We start from the raw sequence: 17,742 nt of genomic DNA on the forward strand, positions 1-17,742 counted from the left end.
GGTGACTCTAATCTTGGGCGTCCACCTTGAAACTCTGCTGATTGTAAAGATCTTCTGTGCTGCGGGTTGAACGTGTGCGAAGCGTCCACGTTGGTAGATTCTTTGCAGGAGCATCATTATTCCAAGCATTGTAGTCCAGCACAAGCTGAGTGGTTGTGCTGATATTGATCTTCAGGTGATTGTCGCTGCACCATGTGATGAAGCTCTCTGTCAGTCCTCTGGACTCCTCTGGACAAACAGTCTCTAAGTGAAGACAGCATGTTTCTCTCTGGACGTTATCCACCGGAATCAGACATGTCGATACAGCGAGAACTTCCATTTCACCAACTAATACACTGAGTACCTTTAATTAAACTCACTTCACTGCATTTATTATATGAGTCTGGACAGACATGGAGGTAAATTCAACTTGACTGGTTAGTGGAGGCAAACATCCAGGAGGCGGTTATTCTAGTTTATGCATGTAGTCATCCATGTAAGCACATTGAGCCATGAAGTGTGTGTGTGTGTCCGTGTGTGTCTGTGTGTGTCCGTGTGTGTCTGTGTGTGTCTGTGTGTCTGTGTGTCTGTGTGTCTGTGTGTATGTGTGTGTGTGTAAGAGGGGCTGTTGTAAGTCATGTGCGTGTATATAGTCAGTCATGTAAGCACATTGAGCCATGCAATGTCAGTGTGGGAGTGAGGGAGAAACTTGTGTGTGTGTGCGTGCGTGCGTGCATGCCTGTGTAGTCAGTCATGTAAGCACATTCAACCATGACGTGATGCCACTATGTTGTGTGTGTGTGTGTGTGTGTGTGTGTGTGTGTGTGTGTGTGTGTGTGTGTGTGTGTGTGTGTGTGTGTGTGGGCTGCAGTTGCTCCGTTGTTGTGGAGATGGATGGCAGTGGCTTGGGTCATTACTGAGCCTGAGTTAGCTTAGTGGCTAATTTTAGCTTCTAGGTTACCCATAACTGTGTCTGTTTTTCTGTTCGAAGAGGCAAAGCAATGAACATGGGGCGAGGTGAGCATGGAAGTCATGTCTTTGTTTATTGTTTATGCATTAAAAACCCTGTTGTGTCATTTTTAATGCATCATCTGAGGTGAAAGGGCTGATTGACGTGTAAATATCAAAACGACTGTGAGCACCAAGGTTCAAACCGGGGGTGCTTTTAACAATTAATTTCGGTTAAACAGGAGTTTAAACACTAGACTAGTCAACTAGTCTCAAAGTGAGAAAACACAAAGTCAAAATTTGTCCAAAAAATATTGCTTTTGTTATAAGATCCTTTCATGTTCTTCAATAACCAAATTACATTGTAAATGCAGCTAAAACGTGCAGCACCTCGTGGACCAAGGTTTCGATGCTGACCCACGTGCCCTGGAAGGTTTCAATGTCATGAATAAATGGGGAGAATCACTGTCAAATATTACCTGTGGTTACGGACTCTGTTTTCACATGTTTTTGTGCCCAAAGTGATCAATTTGGAATTGGTTCAGTTTTGAGCGAGAACGCTACAGCTGGCAGCAGCAAAACCGGCTGCAACGTAATCCCTTCTGGTGTTTGCGTTTGTCAAAGTACGTCCATTAAAACTGTTTGTCTTTGCCACTGGCAGGCTCAGATTGTTATTCTAAGTGTCTGACGACATGATGGAGAGGATTCCTTTTTGTAAAAGTCTAAGGTCCGCTGTGTCGCTCTCGCCAAAGTCGCCATATACAGAAACAGTCATTTTTATTACCATAAAGTATGCGGTAATAAATAAAGTATGAGATTTAAATATGTTGGACTTGAACAGATTTTTACCAGAAAATGAAAATTATCAGAAAACAGAACCCCTGCTGTGCATCATGAACACATGATCTTGTAATTTCAAATTTGTACTTTAATTAGATAGTAATAAGTTTATACATCCAGTATTTTTGGTGCTGACTAGCGAGCGTAGCAACGTTTCATTGACTCGTCGACTAATTCTGCTCATCCCTACTTCACACTTGATGAGGATGTGTTACCCACAATATGTTTCTGTTAAAGCACATATGCCAAACTCATTCCATAAAGGGCCGTGTGGCTGCAGGTTTTTGTTCCAACCAACGAGGAGCACAGCAGGCCAACCAATCAACATCAAGGGATCACTTAGTTATCAGCTGACGACTGAGATCAGATGATTATTTGATTCCAGCCTGATGTGCTCCTCCTTGGTTGGAAAGAAAACCTGCAGCCACACGGCCCTTTATGGAATCAGTTTGACATACCTGTGTTAAAGGGTCAGCGCTTCCTGCATGCAAAGCAGTTCTTCTTATGTTCAATGTTTATTCATCGTAAACTCCAACAGCACAAGAACCTGAAAATAAATATTTTAAACCATGATAAAGTTGTTATATTAAGCTATTATGAAGCTATATTTATGAAGCTACTCTACAATAATAGCTTGATTAAGATAAGTGTTTGCATAAAAACGTCCTCAAAAACTTGAGTTGCTGTATCAGAACTAGTACAGAAAAGTTTGACTGGTTTTCTGTGGGTTTCTGCTGCGACCCGATCAGAAACAACAGCGTTTAGCCTAATAAAGGAGCCTATAGCATGAGTACATGCAGAGTAAATGCTGTTCTGTATGACAAGGGAGTTGATGCGGTACAGACGAGTGACAGGAGCCATTTGAACTTGGGCGTGGGGAGGTGACATTTGCTGAACGGCCGTAAGATGAATGTCATCGATCAGTGGGGAATCTGGGTCACTACGGCTGTGAGGCGGAAGATGTAGATAAAAAATTAATGGCTAAACAATTAAAATAAGAGCATCTCCTTCCTACAGGAAACTCACACTCAACAGATTTACTACTGAGACCTATTTGAATCAGTGGAGTAACAGGTCCGCGGCACGCCCCTCACCGCTCTGATCTACAGTTCCAATCGTCTGCCGGGTGCATTGAGCTGACAGAAAGGTGTGCAGTTCGCTCTGTGATACAGTCTTTGCTTCAGCTTGCTTTTTGTGTCAGGTGAAGTTTGTGGCGTCATGCAAATGTGGCCTACTTGGCGAGCAGGGATTCTGTTGTGTTACTCAGTCCGGTGCAGCTGGCCTAGTTACGCCCGTGTCCTTCATCATTTCAGACATTGCACACGCAGTTTTGAATGATTTCGCTGCGTTTTCTCGTGTGTTTAAATTGAAAACACTACTCACGGAAACTCTAAATAGCTCTAAATAATGAAAACGCCTGGTTGGCCCTGCGAGGGAAATCAGGTCACATGAGCCCCAGCTCGACTTTTTGGGCTTTTTTTTTTTGGGCCTTGTTGAAACTGGGTTAAAATATGATCCTTGGCTGGCTCTATTTGATCCTCCAGTTTAGTGGTTCTCAGTCTTGGTTCTCAGAACCAATGTATTATAGGTTTACTACCCCTATCAAGTTGTCAGTTTCGGTTAGTTGCATTCTTCTTGTGTACCAGGTCAATGCCTAGAATAAAACCCAGCAGGGTGCTGTTGTAAACACACTGCTGTGATGGTAACCTGAATAAGTAAAAAGCTCTTCTCTCGTGCCGTTCAGCCCTGTAGGGAGAAGTATGCCTGGTAAGCCGTGGTTAGGTCCTCTATGACCCGGCAGGATCCAGACTGATGTTTTCAGAGCTTCCGATCTCCAGCGCTCACGTGTCCACCGGCAGATTAAAGTCTATTTAAAGTATTCATCAAAAGAAAATCTTTCAGAGGAATGGTTTGCAGTCCAGCGCAGATGCTGATCTAAACTTCTTTTGGAGATTTCATTTAAAAGAAAATCTGCTGTGTTCTGGCCAACATCTTCAAGTACTCAATTAGTTGGAAGTAAATCTCAGTGTAACTCAATCGGCTTATCTTGTTCCTGTTAGTTATTTCGTGTTTTTTTGTTGTCTTTTAGTCTCTTGTGTTTCTTTCTTAGTTTTCAGTCAGTTTAGTCGTGCGTCCTGTGTCCTCTGTGTGAATAGAGTCAAGGTTAAAATGTGAAACTATAGTGTGTACCTTATCCTCTCATAAGGTGCGCGATGCAAAGAAAGACGAGTGAAGGAATCACATCTTTAGAGAAATGAGACGTCCTTTCCTCTGAACCGTCGTCTGAAGCGACGTCAGTTTCTGGTGTCTGGCTGGATTAGCCGTCAGTCTGCAGGTGCTCACAGCTCCGTTTGCCTTGAAGTTCGTATTTACACAGAAACTATGATGTTCTGTCCAAATAACAATAATAAGAGCACACATTTACTGTCAGTGCAGCAGCGTAGTGATGCCCTCCAACATGACAAAGGAGGTGAAATAACGGCCCCTGTTTGTCCAAGAATAAAAGCATCTGCATATTCAATAAAAAGCACATCAGCCAGCAATGCTGTATTTATTATTTGCATTAGCATTTATTGATTTCTGTTAATTCATTCATAGTATAGCATAGTCAATTCATAGTATAGTAATCCACTTCATGATGAGAATGTCTTCTAACCTGTCGAATAATTTAGTAGCCTATGCTTCAGGGAAAGTGGAGTTATGTGAAAATATACTTTCTACATGACGCACAGAGATTTTCAGCCTCATGGAAACCAGTATTTGGGATGGTAAAAAGTTGTTGTTTTATGCTTCCTTTATTAATAAGACCTGCAGTTACCACAAGAGCCAATAATTCAAACTCATAACACAAATAAAGTCTAAACTCTGTAGAGAAAAATTACACCTGAGTTGAATCTGCCTGTGTAAAACTGTATCAGTCTGATCAGCTGCAGCGTCCAGTCACTCACTGATGTCTATTAAAGAGATAACAGTAAGACTTCCATGAAGGGTGTATCCTCACTCCTCACGTCCCTGAACAGAATAACTGAGTTTAGATGCTTTTATAATTGCAGACAGCATCAATTATAGGAGACCGAAAAGTAGGGAAATGAAAACTCTGATAGAGCCACCATCGTCTGCAGGTGACCCTGACCTTTGATCTTACTCTGAATGGGGTTGAGATGAGTCAAGCAGCACCGGGGGAGGGAGAGGTGCTACAGAAATTAATGATTTGTTCGCCAGTAAATGATTTAAGCATTATTTTAGCAATATCTTACCTTGTATTTATCATAAAAAAACAAGAAAACATCTTCTGATGCAACAGGAAGAGGAAAAGTGACAGTAATTTTCACATTTATCGTTGATTATTTTAATAATTGAAAGCTAAAAAGGTATTTGGAGATAAGTGAGAAATGCTGTTTTAGCTGATTCACTGACAGCTGAGCTGGCAGGGCCACAGACACATGCTGTAAACAGCCTTGCTCTGGCAGCAGTGATGGTTGCCCATTCATGCAAATATAGTTTCAAATGAAACGCTCTGACCGTCTGAATGCAAAATGTTCTGCGCACACACACACACAAAAGAGAACATGGTTTACTTTCTTTTTGAGACTGATTGCAGTTCAGACCCGGAGGTCACCACTGGGAATAAGACCCATTTTTAGGTAGTATAGAGTTCTGTGTTTGTTCTGGACCTTCAGTTAATGCTGTCTGTTTGTTGTTTTTATACAACACACAGTGAGATCATGTGCCTTTAACTACAGGAAGATCTAACCTGTCCAATTGTTCCATATTTGATGACCTTGTCAGAATCATTAATGAGGTCAGAGTTAAAGGTGGAGTTGTACTGGACTACATTATACTGAGAGTTCCCTAATTACATACATGAAGGGGCAGAATATTAGTAGTAGTTTAATACGACACCACTGCTAACTATGACCACAGTGCTAAAGCATATAATTTCTACACCTCATGACAGTGTCAGCAAAAACTGATCATTTTATGCATCGCTACACTACACTTTATGGCAGAACAGGTGTATTGGATTACATTAGATTGCACAGGTGTACCTAATAAAGTAGACACTGAGTGCATTTTCAAAAAAAAAAGTCACGTGGAAGCTTGTTTTGTCTGTGTAGTTAAAAAGGTGAATTTGTGGGTGCTAACTCACTGTAGCGCTACTAAAGACATGTGCAGTGTGATATGCAGGTGAAGGACATTTAACGTGCGTATGTATGTTTAGCTTTTTAAAGAGAAGCTAAAATGAAGTTGTGTCTTTGGGTTAGGGTGTTTGGCTTCCATTTTAAACTAAAAGTGGCTAGCAGTTGACCTTAGCAGAGGGGCTCCTCAACTTTTTCACCCGGGTATCTCACCCTGGGATTGAGGCTCATTACTGTGCTGCTCATGTCATGCAGGGACTGGACAGAAGGCTGCTCTTGTTCCGCTGACCCCTGACCCTTTGTTAAACACCATCACATCTACACTTTTCCTCTCTCTTAACTGGAGTGGAGGAGTTGACTTTGCTGTGTTTTTGTTCAGGCTTTGTGGAGGCCTGGCCTGACGGCAGCAAGGGAACCACAGATTGTGAACAAAAGTCATGTGAAGTTTTTGTGAGATTGTTTGTTGGATGACGGGTCGAATGAAGCTCAGCATTTGGTCTTTGTGTCCACGTTTGTCAGGCTCTGCTGAAGGTGAAGCAACTGAAACTCTAGTTTTAGCTAAGCGTGATGTTTTACCTGCACTCTGATCATTATGGCTGTCAAAGCTGTAGCGCACTTTGATTAACACTGAGTGTGTGTTTACTCCTGATCACCTCTGAACAGCAGACGTCGAATCAGGACGTGATCAACTCAGCCGGTTTGTAGTCTGAAATAACACCGATGTTAGAGGGTCTTACGTGCTGCATGGCTTTCTTGTTCCTGATGGCTTTTCCTGTTCACTGCTGATGCCCACAGCAAATTGTTTGTGCTCCACAGCACAACATGCAACATCTAAAATCACTGCCTCGCACATAGACTGTTGTGAACAGCTGAAACAATCAATTAGTCAATCAAAAGGAAATCACTTTGTTTACCTAATTTTTTATTTAAAAAAAATAATTTTTAAGCTATAGTGCCAATGATTCACTGGTTTTTTTTTTTGGTCCTCTGTGATTGTACATTGAATATCTTTGGGTTTTGGACTTTTGTTTCAGACAAAACAAGTAACTTAGTTCTGGGAAATAGTTTTGGGCATTTTTTGGCTTTTTTTCCAGACATTTCATGTACCAAAGCAAGCTATTAGCAGATTAATTAGTCATAAAAATAACTGTCAGTTGCATCCTGACAAATGACTGTGGCTTTGTTTTGATATTTTAGACTTTGAATGTTATCTTTAGGTTTTCCCTTAATTTTTTAAGGCTTTTTTCTAACGCTTGTCAAAGGTGGGTACATTTTTTTCCCCCAGTGGCTTCTCTTTCAGGTATTCTTCTGATGTGCTGCACATTTTGGTCAGGTATTGATGCCACCCGGCCAATCAAACCAGATTAAAGGAATGCATGACCCACATTTCCTTCAAACCTTGTTGAGGTTATTGCATCCTCAGAGGAAATGGTTTGTTATCGAGTCTTCTCATTCGATAGGTAGCTTGTATTAAGATGTTCTGACGGACAGGGAGGACAGACGGAAGCAGGTAGAGATTTGAAAACGCAGGCTGACATCAGATACAGAGTCAATCCATCGACAGGCCCGGGAGCCAGTGGCAACGAAAGGGTTACCATGGCGACCGCGTGTTTACGTCTGCCTCCCCGCAGCTTTGGCACAGAGAGCCAGTTTCCATGGTAACAGCTCGGATACCCCCCAATCCCCCCACCCCCCCCAACCAACTGGCGAGGAGGCCGTAGAGCTCGCTGTGTGTGTGTGTGTGTGTGTGTGTGTGTGTGTGTGTGTGTGTGTGTGTGTGTGTGTGTGTGTGTGTGTGTGTGTGTGTGTGTGATTCATTGAGATGATTCCTTATACCTGTGTGAGAAGCAGAGTCGGTTAGCGCATCTGCATGGGCCTCACGACACACGGCAGCCGTACTCGCTCTCACTGCAATAAACAGCGGTTACAAAAACACACATGCACCTGCTCCGCGTCTCGCATGCGTCGGCCATACATCAGTGTGACACGCACACACTTTTTATACGCGCGCCACAGGAGAAGTTACATGGAGACACTAACGTGTGCACGCATCGGCCCACGTTGGCCTGACCTGACGAGCTAGTCCCTCTACTGTGTGTGTGTGTGTGTGTGTGTGTGTGTGTGTGTGTGTGTGTGTGTGTGTGTGTGTGTGTGTGTGTGCGCGTGTGCTCGCTCCATGTTCTCTGGTTTCTAAACACAGTCAACAGCATCAGACGGGGCCACAGCCAGTTTTAGACCCTTTATCACTCACTGCTTTGCTGTCATAGGAACCAATCATTTCTCAGACAGCCTGCATCAAATACATGCGTGTACGTAGGTGTGATGGGGGAATCGATGGCCTTGAAAAACCCGTATTGTTGCTATGGGCCCTCTGAAGAATGTCAGGCTACATTTTCCTCAGCTGTGTTCAGAGCTCAACCTTTCTGATTCAAAATTCCACATAATCGCAGCAATGAGCCGGCACTGGCTCATTTTCAGAAACACAATCGCTTCCTTTGCCAAGCGCAGAAATGTGCTACAGTTTGTGTCGGTGACATTGGTTCGGAAGCATATGGGCGACGTACAGACTCTCACATTGCATGCAGATGGACAGAGCCCACGAGCAGAGGTATAAAAAGAGCGTAGAACAGACGGTGGACCATGCTGCACGCAGTACTGTATGTATATGGAACACTTTGGCAGCTGGTGGTCGATACCTGTTTATGCATATTTCGAGCCAGGTTGCCAGGCCTCATTGGTTGTTTCTTTGTGTGTACGGAGTTTATATGCAAAACGCAGCAGACTGTATCATTAATTGATTAATTTTATGTGTATTTCAGAATTAAAGCTGCGGTGCATTGTGTGCTGTAGTGGGAAATTCAGTTTTGGCTTCTCGAGGTTCTTTCTTTTGAAATACACCAGAGGTGATTTGTTAGTTGTTTATTTCAGGCCTGGTGTTTGTGAGACATTCATGAGCCTTTTTTTGCAGAAGCGTGTGATTTCTCATGTATTTAACGTGTTTATGGGATGGATTTTTAGCCAGTGCTATAACGGAAGTCAATAACGTTAATGATTTTTTTTTTTTTTGCTCAAGTATCACTTATAATAATTTAATTGTTTTACAAGAAAGTCTCACCGTCTGTTCACCAGCATTAATGCTCTGGAGTGCCTTTGAGTAGCTCGCAGTGCTTCATAAATTACTTTTGGTTTCATTTTTCTTCTCTCGCCTTTTGACTTTTTCTTTGTTTTGTTTTTATTGTGTAGTGTTCAGTCCATATGAAGCTACAGTTCTGTACTCAGACTTCATAAACTCGGGTATAGATTTGTCATCTGAAGCTGCAGGCTTTAGAATTAGTCTCCGTGGCTCTGATGCACGATGCGACCTTCTCTTCATCATAGACTGCAGTGATGTCTGTAATCTGATTCAGTTCATGTTTTGGACCAAAGCACAATGACTCTTCACAATGAGTCCCAGCATGTACTTCTTGTATTTCCACATAGTATTGTTTACATAGATTGAAAAAGCTCAGACTACTTGTTGTTGTGTTTTGCTGTGAGCTCTAAATTGTCAAATCAAGTCCTCACAGTGCTTCTGCACAGTTCATATCATGTGTCACAGCGTACTTTGCACAGGTGAAAGTGTGTTGACATGCACATTTGAATCGGGATATGTGATTTGAATCAGACAGTCTTTTGTTTGCATGTGTGCATGTTGTACAGTTGATGTCTGTATTTTTTTGAAACATGCTGCTTTTGACAAACACACTTGTTTGTCAAAGCAAATACTACAAAGCAGGGCTGTATTGTCGCACTCCAGGTAGCCTAATGGGGTTATTTCATATGCAGCCATGTGTAGATTGTAACTACAGCTGTTTGACTGTTTTTCAGATCAAACTATCTTATTCTAAACAAATGTCCATACGTACTTGATGCTTACTGCAAAGTAAGGACACAGCAGGATGCCTACACTGAGCTTATAGTTTGATCCATCCAGTGCTTAGATGTTAATATGTGCAGCTGTAAGAAGGCGTGGGAAATTCTTCAGATACAGTATCTTGCATCATGAACTTCAATGTGACACTTGTCATTTTCCAGCGCTGAGTGGGCGTCTCTTCTCTCAAACTGCAGTTAACAGTTACATGGTGGTATTCCTGCAGAGTACAGATGCATCCCATAATCTGCAAGAAACAAACAAAAACACTACCAAACAAATGCTCTGCGAGACAGTGAGTGCTGTAAGGCTGACATCAACCAACCAACACAAACGTCAACGTGGCCTTAAATGAGACGTGGATTTACTGTGGCTTCAGTACTTTCCACCAGGGGGAACTCTTTTAGTTGCCAAGTGTCCATCAGCAGCTTCAGTTGATCAGACCCACCGTGCTGTCACACACACACACACACACACACACACACACACACACACACACACACACACACACAGCTTTTATCATTCAGAACTGCAGCATCCCAGCTTATTGACTCCCTGTCCTCGATACGACCTTCAGATGGGGGATAACGGCACATTCCCTCGTTTCTTCCTGACACTCAGTGGTCAGCCAGTATTGATCAGCTTAAAATATTGATAGTTTGGCCCATTCTTTGATTGTTACTCTATCAACACTGTTGTTTATCCTGTTGTTTTTAGACTAGTGGTGGTTTCTTTCTCTCTCATGGTAGATTTTTTTTTTCTGGATTTAGTTGTAGTTTCCATAGAGTAATGTCAGAAATGCAGATTGTATTTGTGAAATTTGTACTGTACTGTGGTGTACTACGCTTGCTTCGTAATGGATCTGAAAAAATGCAAAAATTCATCGGGAGGTTGTTTCGACTTAATGATCCTCTTTCCAGCTTTTGTCTGGGAAAACGTCTTCCCTCCTGAAGTGTTCTTGAGCAAGAGCTTCACATTAGTTCCTGCATGATGTTTAATAGCTGACCCTTTGCTGTGACCTTCCTGTGGTGCAGCAAAGCTGAGACAAAGTCCCTGCAGGGACCAATCAGGTAGCACATTATTATTCATTATGAAGCAGGAGACATAATACACACACTTGCATTCATGCTTGTGGAGGAAGGTGTGAACAGAATGCTCTCACCTTGGAATTTTATTCTATAAGAAAGTTCAATCTCGTATTCTTGGCACTGCAGTCTTTAGTTAATTCAGCCTAATTCATTCAACAGTGCCCAAACAGAGAGCAGAAATAATCACAGAACACTGGCATTAGTTACTGTGATTACAGAAATCACTGTAGAGAAAAACTGCATTTGTGACACAAATACATAAATGACATATAAAGTAAACAATAAACAGAAGTCAGGGATGTGGACAATCATCTCACCACAAATCTCCTGCTGCTATAAAATCAAGATGCCAAATCAAACCACAGCTGAAGTAAACAACGTCTCGGTGACGAGGAAACGTGAAAAATGAAAGACACCATAACAAGATGTCAAAAATGACCATCGAAGCAAACTAGGATGACACTGAAAATGAAGTAGCGGCAGTCGACTGCTGTGGTACTCTTTTCTCTGGCTTACCTAAATCAGCTTTTAGCGACCTGCAGCTTGTACAAAATACTGCTGCTAGAATATAGAACATTTGGTTCGTGTTTCATTACGCCGGCTCCCTGTACACGCTACGCCTGACTTCAAGACTCTCTTTCTAACCCATAAAGTATTACACAGACTTGCACTATCCAACTGATCACCTCTAGTCGCTCCTCATACACCTGCGAGGGCTCTGTGATCTCAAACGGCCGGTCTCCTGATTATTCCAAAACTAAATAAAACATCAGTCGGTGCTCGGATCGTTTCTCACCAAACCGGCCTTCTCTGGAATCGTCTTCCTGCCCATGTTTGAGGCTAGCTCAATCTAATCACTCACAAGTAAGCTCAACTCATGTCTTTTCGCATCAGCCTTCATACTGTTTTTATTGAAGGTGTCAAATATTCCATTTGTAATGCTTTGTATGTAGTTTATCACACTTCTTTGCTTCAAACGTTGCTGTTTTTATTATATTTACAGCCCTCTGAGGCACGCTTTGTGATATCTGCTTTATAAACAGTCAAGTTAAGAGAACTGTGGCTCTGAACTCTTTTTTTCAGGGGAGTCATTGTAATTTGTAGTTTTCTTTGTAAGGGCTTTAGCTAATAAGGCTCAGCTTAAAAGTTTAAAATAGTTTAGTGTCGGTCATTTGCTAGGCTGGCGGTGTTTGATCACATTATACATCAGATTTATTTACATACGTGTTATTATTCAGGAGCAAGTTTTTTACTGTCTGTTCATGCGCTTTTTTGTGACCTCTTGGTGAAGACGTCTTTGACTCTACGTCCTGGTGCAGCACCACGGACACTGGGCTGAGTCAGGCCTCAGCAGGCAGCCTTGGATGTGACTGCAGAGTTTAACTTGCATGAAAAGCTGCTCCTGTGCTAGAAATTTAAGTGGCTGCAACAATACAGAAGAAGTGATGAAAACTGGCTTCATGCTTAATTTTAGCGTTGTACCACAGCAGCAATGGTTAAAAAAAAACTCCTGGTTCAAACACTACCGAATTCATTACGAGCTATATTTTTTGAAATTGCGATCTTGTGGTACGTGACAAAAAGTCACCGATGGATATTGAAGCGTCTCTGCATTTTTGATTTAAATGGATAGTGCTATTTGCCCACATGCTACGCTGACCTTGAGGTCCACCTACTAGTCATGAATATTTATGATTGCAAGTATTTATGCAGACTTATTATAATATCTATCACATAATATCAAGTACTTTAGCTCAGCTTCCCACCTAATGTCTTTGAGCCGACAGCGTGGTGTAAGAATCAGAGGTGGATGAGGAGAAACTGAAGTTCCTTCAGCCTGCATGTATGCTCCATTGGTGTTATAGCCATGTTGGAAATCCCCCATATGACATCCACAGCACTGCTGCAGGACTTTCCTCGTGGAGATGATGCAACAGGAAAGCAGCAGTAGACTGAGCGTTTTATCGTCCATACGACTTTTGCATCTGTAGGCGGAGTGGAAGACTGCGGCGCTGCTGAAGCACTTTGGAGGAGTTCAGGGGAATGGAGGTTGGGAACTGTGGTTCAGGGTGAGGATGGTGGAAACAGTGATGTCACAGACTGCCCAGAACGAGGCTTGACTTCTCAGCGTCTCGGCCTACTGTGGTGTCTTTGTGGGTTTGAGAGGACAAGAGCAACCTAAAATAGAGTTTGGTCATCCTTTAAAATGATGAATAATCCAAAGTAGATTCTTTAAATATACAGTCAGCATGTGTGAGCCTGTTGATGCCGTCGTGTGATGATCTTTTTAAACTCTTATATCGAAGCAAGCAGAGGCGTCGAAGAGCAAGTGGTGTTTTCCTGCACAAGCTAGAAATATCAGGACGTTTACGAACAGGCCCTCCCACACGTTGGAGTTGTGACGCAGTGTAAATGCACATCTGCACCTTCCAGTTTTCATGTAGTTGCAGTCATATTGTGATTAATGCTGGCCTGAGAACAGCATGACACAGCTGACAGCCTCAGTGTTTAGTCACAGTTAGCCTCCATGATGTCTGATTTACTATTCTAAGCTTGGCTTTTTCTGCAAAGTTTTCTCTGTTTACAGGAAGTTTCGTATTTCATAGATAAAAGAACAGCAGCATACTGAGCAGGGCAGTAATATCTCATCTTAACTCCCCTGAGGACTTAAGTATACGTCTGGTGGGGGGGGGGGGGGGGGGGGGGGCTCTTCTTTACTGGACTCGTGTAAATACTTCCAGCACAGTCACATGGTAGCAGCGCTGATGTAGCGCACCACTCCTGCTGTCTCACGCTGTGAGGAGAAAGATGCTGAATCATCAGCACAAACATACCATAAGGCTCATTCAACCTGTCCTCCAACCCGCCAGCCTTCCTTATTTGTTTTGTTTGGTGAAAGCTAGCAGATCATTTAATTAATACTCGGGTTGTACTTGGTGGTTCAGCTGTTTAGGACGTGAACCAAAAAGCTGTAACGTCCCGGGGTTGTGGAGGAATATTCTGCATATTAAGTTTTTAGTCAGAGCATGATTCACACATGAAGCAGCACATGCCCAGACTGATGGCACACAGTATTCTTCTTCACTGTTTGCTGTTTGCGATTCATTAAATCCTTGATTAGGTAAATAAAAAATAACAACCCATATCTCAACAATAACACTTTTCTCTCCTCCTCTTTCTCACCCTCCGTCAGCTCTTCTGGCTTTCTCCATCTTTCTCTCACATGTTTTTCTCCCCCCTCTCTTTATCTTTATCTCGTCTTTGATATAAAACCAGAGGACTAACAGTCCCTCCTCACTGTCGATCTCCCCTCTTCTGTCTCTTACCTCCTCAGATGATGATGAAAAGGGATTTCCCCAGAGTCGTTGATCCAGTGTAATCAATTTCAGTAAGAACATTAGCAGCATATTTTATGTATGCTAAACTGAAGCTAGAATATGCATTTTAGCAAGTAGCATCATGAACGATGCTGCAACTGGAGAGTACGAGGTAGCGAAACATCGATTAAATGTCCATTAGTGGTTTTTGTGGGTCACTTGGGGGCAGCCTAACAAGCCGTTAACACAACAGACTTGTGATGATTGGTGATCGGATCTTATATCAATGATTGATGGGATGATCAATGATTGGTTTATCCGATGCTGACATTAAGGCGATTTGAACTAACTCAATCATTGTGAGAGCCATGATGTGTCCTGCTGTGGATTTAGAGCTCAGCATGTCCTCTGAGCCCCATCAGACCTAAACTACAAGCCAGTTTGCCATCTCTTTTCCATGAATCTCTGTTCTGCCTGCACACCAAAACTTTGCTCTGGCTCCAGAAAGAGTTAAAGGATAACTTTCGTTTTTTACAACCTGGACCTGATTTGTAGCATTAAATACAACCATTTACTCACCCAGACAACTTTGGTGGCATTTGGAGTCGTTTTGAAGAAATTAGCCCCAGAGGAACGGCGCGTATATCCGTATAATGCGAGTACTCTGGGCATCCATGCGCAGCCTCTATATAACGCATTGTTATGATATGCTGGCGCTATTCCCCTCTGAGCCCGCAGTCGCTTAGTTTAGCTGTAGTTTGGCAAGGCTATGGTTCGTTATTGCGTATTCGTAGCCGACCACCGCAGAGTCAGCCGTGTTGGGGCTGGCTGCTCGCAGCGCCCGGCGTTCTGTAATGACATCATCCACGTCAGAGGTAGTTGTCTAGAGACACCGGATGTTGATAACATGCCACCACGGGCTCAGAGGGGAATAGCACCAGCATATCATAACTAAATATTGGAATATGAACGAGTTTCGCCGCAGATTATGCGTTTATAGAGGCTGCGCATGGATGCCCCGAGTACTCGCATTATACGGATATACGCGCCGCTCCTCTGGGGCTAATTTCTTCAAAACGACTCCAAATGCCACCAAACTTGTCTGGGTGAGTAAATGGGCGTATTTAATGCTACAAATAAGGTCCAGGTTGTAAAAACGAAAGTTATCCTTTAATGTTATGGATATGATTTGTGATGTTGCCTGTTTATACATCGAGCATTGAAGTGCAGTCATATTTCTTGCCACGTATTGAATGTCCATTCGTTCAGTTATCACTCTCCTTTGTCTGGTTCCTTATCTGCTAAATGTTCAACAGCTAATTGCTAAATTTGTCTGTCTGGGCAACAAGTGTACAGTTGTTCTTCTAGGGCTCTTTGTTGCTGCTGCTGAAGCGAGGTTGAGGACTGGGATGAAAACCAGTTAAGCTTCAGTCCTTAAAAACCAAAACAATGGGCTGAAACATGCTAAAGGCATAAAGCTGAGCACTGCAGAGACAGGTGCTAATTGTCTGTGCTCACTACTGAGAGCGACGCTTTTCAGATTGCACACAGTCACTGGAGCCATCGTTAATGAGAAAATATTCAATAAAAACGAGAATAATGATGCCATGAATTCTCGAAATAAAGCTGGTATTCAAATAATGGCGAGTACAAACAAACAAACAAAAAAAAGCTGGTCACTAATCAAGGCCTATTAAAAGACACTGAGTGGGGGCTGATTTCTGGTATAGTGAAAATTTCCACAGCAGTAATTCCATTAGCAGAACAACAGGGTCGTTTCATACTCAGCACTCTGCGGCCCCGACTTTCTCTCTGTAACAGAGATGCTGTTTTCATTCACTAATTATTTCCTATTCACTTTTCTGCTTCTACTTTTTGATCAGTGTTCAATCTCTCTCAGCGGACGTCAACACTTCCTGCAGATGTTTCGCATTAAAAGGCTACCAGGGAAGGGAGGGGCTAGCTCCTTTAGCCGCTTGAAAGCTCTTAATGTGAAACATCTGCGCACAAAGTGTATTATTGACAGTCGCTCAACAACAATTGGAGAAATGAAGCTACAATAAGTGATAACGATGAACACTTTTCTTTTTCAGATGTTCACTGGCCTCCTGAAGCACACGCCACCTCCGGCCTCCGCTGCAGCAGCCTCCTCCTCTGCCTTGGACCAAAACAGTAACGCACAAACCACAGTTCCCACAATCCCACGGGGACACCTGGTCGTGGGCCCCAAGGACCAGCTCCGCCTCCTCACGCCTGTGGGCAGCACGGCGACGTCCAATCACTGCGCGGTGGCTGGGGCCCACGCCGTTAAGCACTCGGGAGGTGCCCCGCGTCCTCCTTCCTCCCTGAGCGAGGAGGACGATGGAGGAGGAGGAGGCAGGGTGAAGAAGAAACGAAAGAAAAAGGACAAGAGAGAGCGGGAGAAAGGCGGAGGAGAGGGGGAGGAGAGGGAAAGCACCAAACCAAAGAAACGAAAGGAGGAGAAGGAGGCAACGGTAGTCACGCTGAGGAAGAGCAGAGAGCCCAAGGAAGGCAAGGAGCGAAAGGAGCGTAGGACCAAGGGGAAGGAGGGCAGGAAGGGCAACGGGACAGAGCTGAAGAATCTGGGAAGGGGCAAAACAGAAGCTGCCCCGCTGCCCCCCCCGGCTCAGGTACCCGTTAAGGTGCCAGGCAAAAGAGGAAGGAAACCGAAGGTCAAAGTCCTACCTCCTGTACCCCCGGTTCAAGGTACGTCGCCACGTTCTGATGATCATTTAGCACAAAAAGACAAATATCCCTGGTTCACTGCTGTAAAATTTAGCGTTTTCTGCTTTTCTCTGTTATTATCTTGTAAACTGCAAATCTTTGGATTTTGTGACGGCTATTTTTCAATATATTAATTACTTATTTCATCCATTAATAACCAACCAGTGATGAAAATAATTATCATTAACAGTCCTGTTTTTTTAAAGGTATGAGTTGATCATGATGTCATGGGTATTAAAGGGGTTTTCCACCATTTATCCAGTGTGTATATGCCTCATATTCAACTTGAGAAAAAAGCAAATATGAGTGACTGAAAGTGGTGTCAGCATTTAATTCCCTTTAAATCCACCCAGATTACTTCAGTCATGTGGCTGTAACAGTGTTAGCTGCCGCCTCAAACGGCCCTAAACCAGATTGAACCTCCACTACATCTGAACCTTCGATACATCTAATTCAGATTGACTTTAGGTGTGTGTGGGTTTGTGTATGTATGTATGTGTGTGTGTGACTTTCCATGTTTAGTCAACAACAAAGAAAAGTCAAAAGTGTATTCTCACAACAGGCATTGAAGCTGGAACATTTCAGCACTAATTGGACGGCACAGACGATGACTGCTCTGCTGTTCTCAAAGCATGATCAGACATGTCGGGGGAAATTAGTCTTATTATAATGTGATTGTTGGATATAATTAGACTGAGTATGCTTGTATGTGTGCATGTATGTGTGGGTGGGTGCATTAGCAATCTTTTAAAGCTGATAAACAGACATCTTGTGAG

At 43.0% G+C, this 17,742-nt stretch overlaps 1 protein-coding gene across 1 annotated transcript in view; it reads left to right on the top strand.

Annotated features, from left to right (window-relative positions):
- Window positions 1–17,742, top strand: part of chd6 (chromodomain helicase DNA binding protein 6) — an 88,134-nt gene that overhangs the window by 23,086 nt on the left and 47,306 nt on the right. The window contains exon 3 of the mRNA XM_041948722.1: window positions 16,315–16,948. Coding sequence (XP_041804656.1) covers window positions 16,315–16,948 — 634 coding nt within the window. The remainder of the gene's footprint in view (window positions 1–16,314; window positions 16,949–17,742) is intronic.

Source organism: Chelmon rostratus, chromosome 2 (genome assembly GCF_017976325.1).
Source record: "Chelmon rostratus isolate fCheRos1 chromosome 2, fCheRos1.pri, whole genome shotgun sequence".
Lineage (NCBI taxonomy): Eukaryota > Metazoa > Chordata > Actinopteri > Chaetodontiformes > Chaetodontidae > Chelmon > Chelmon rostratus.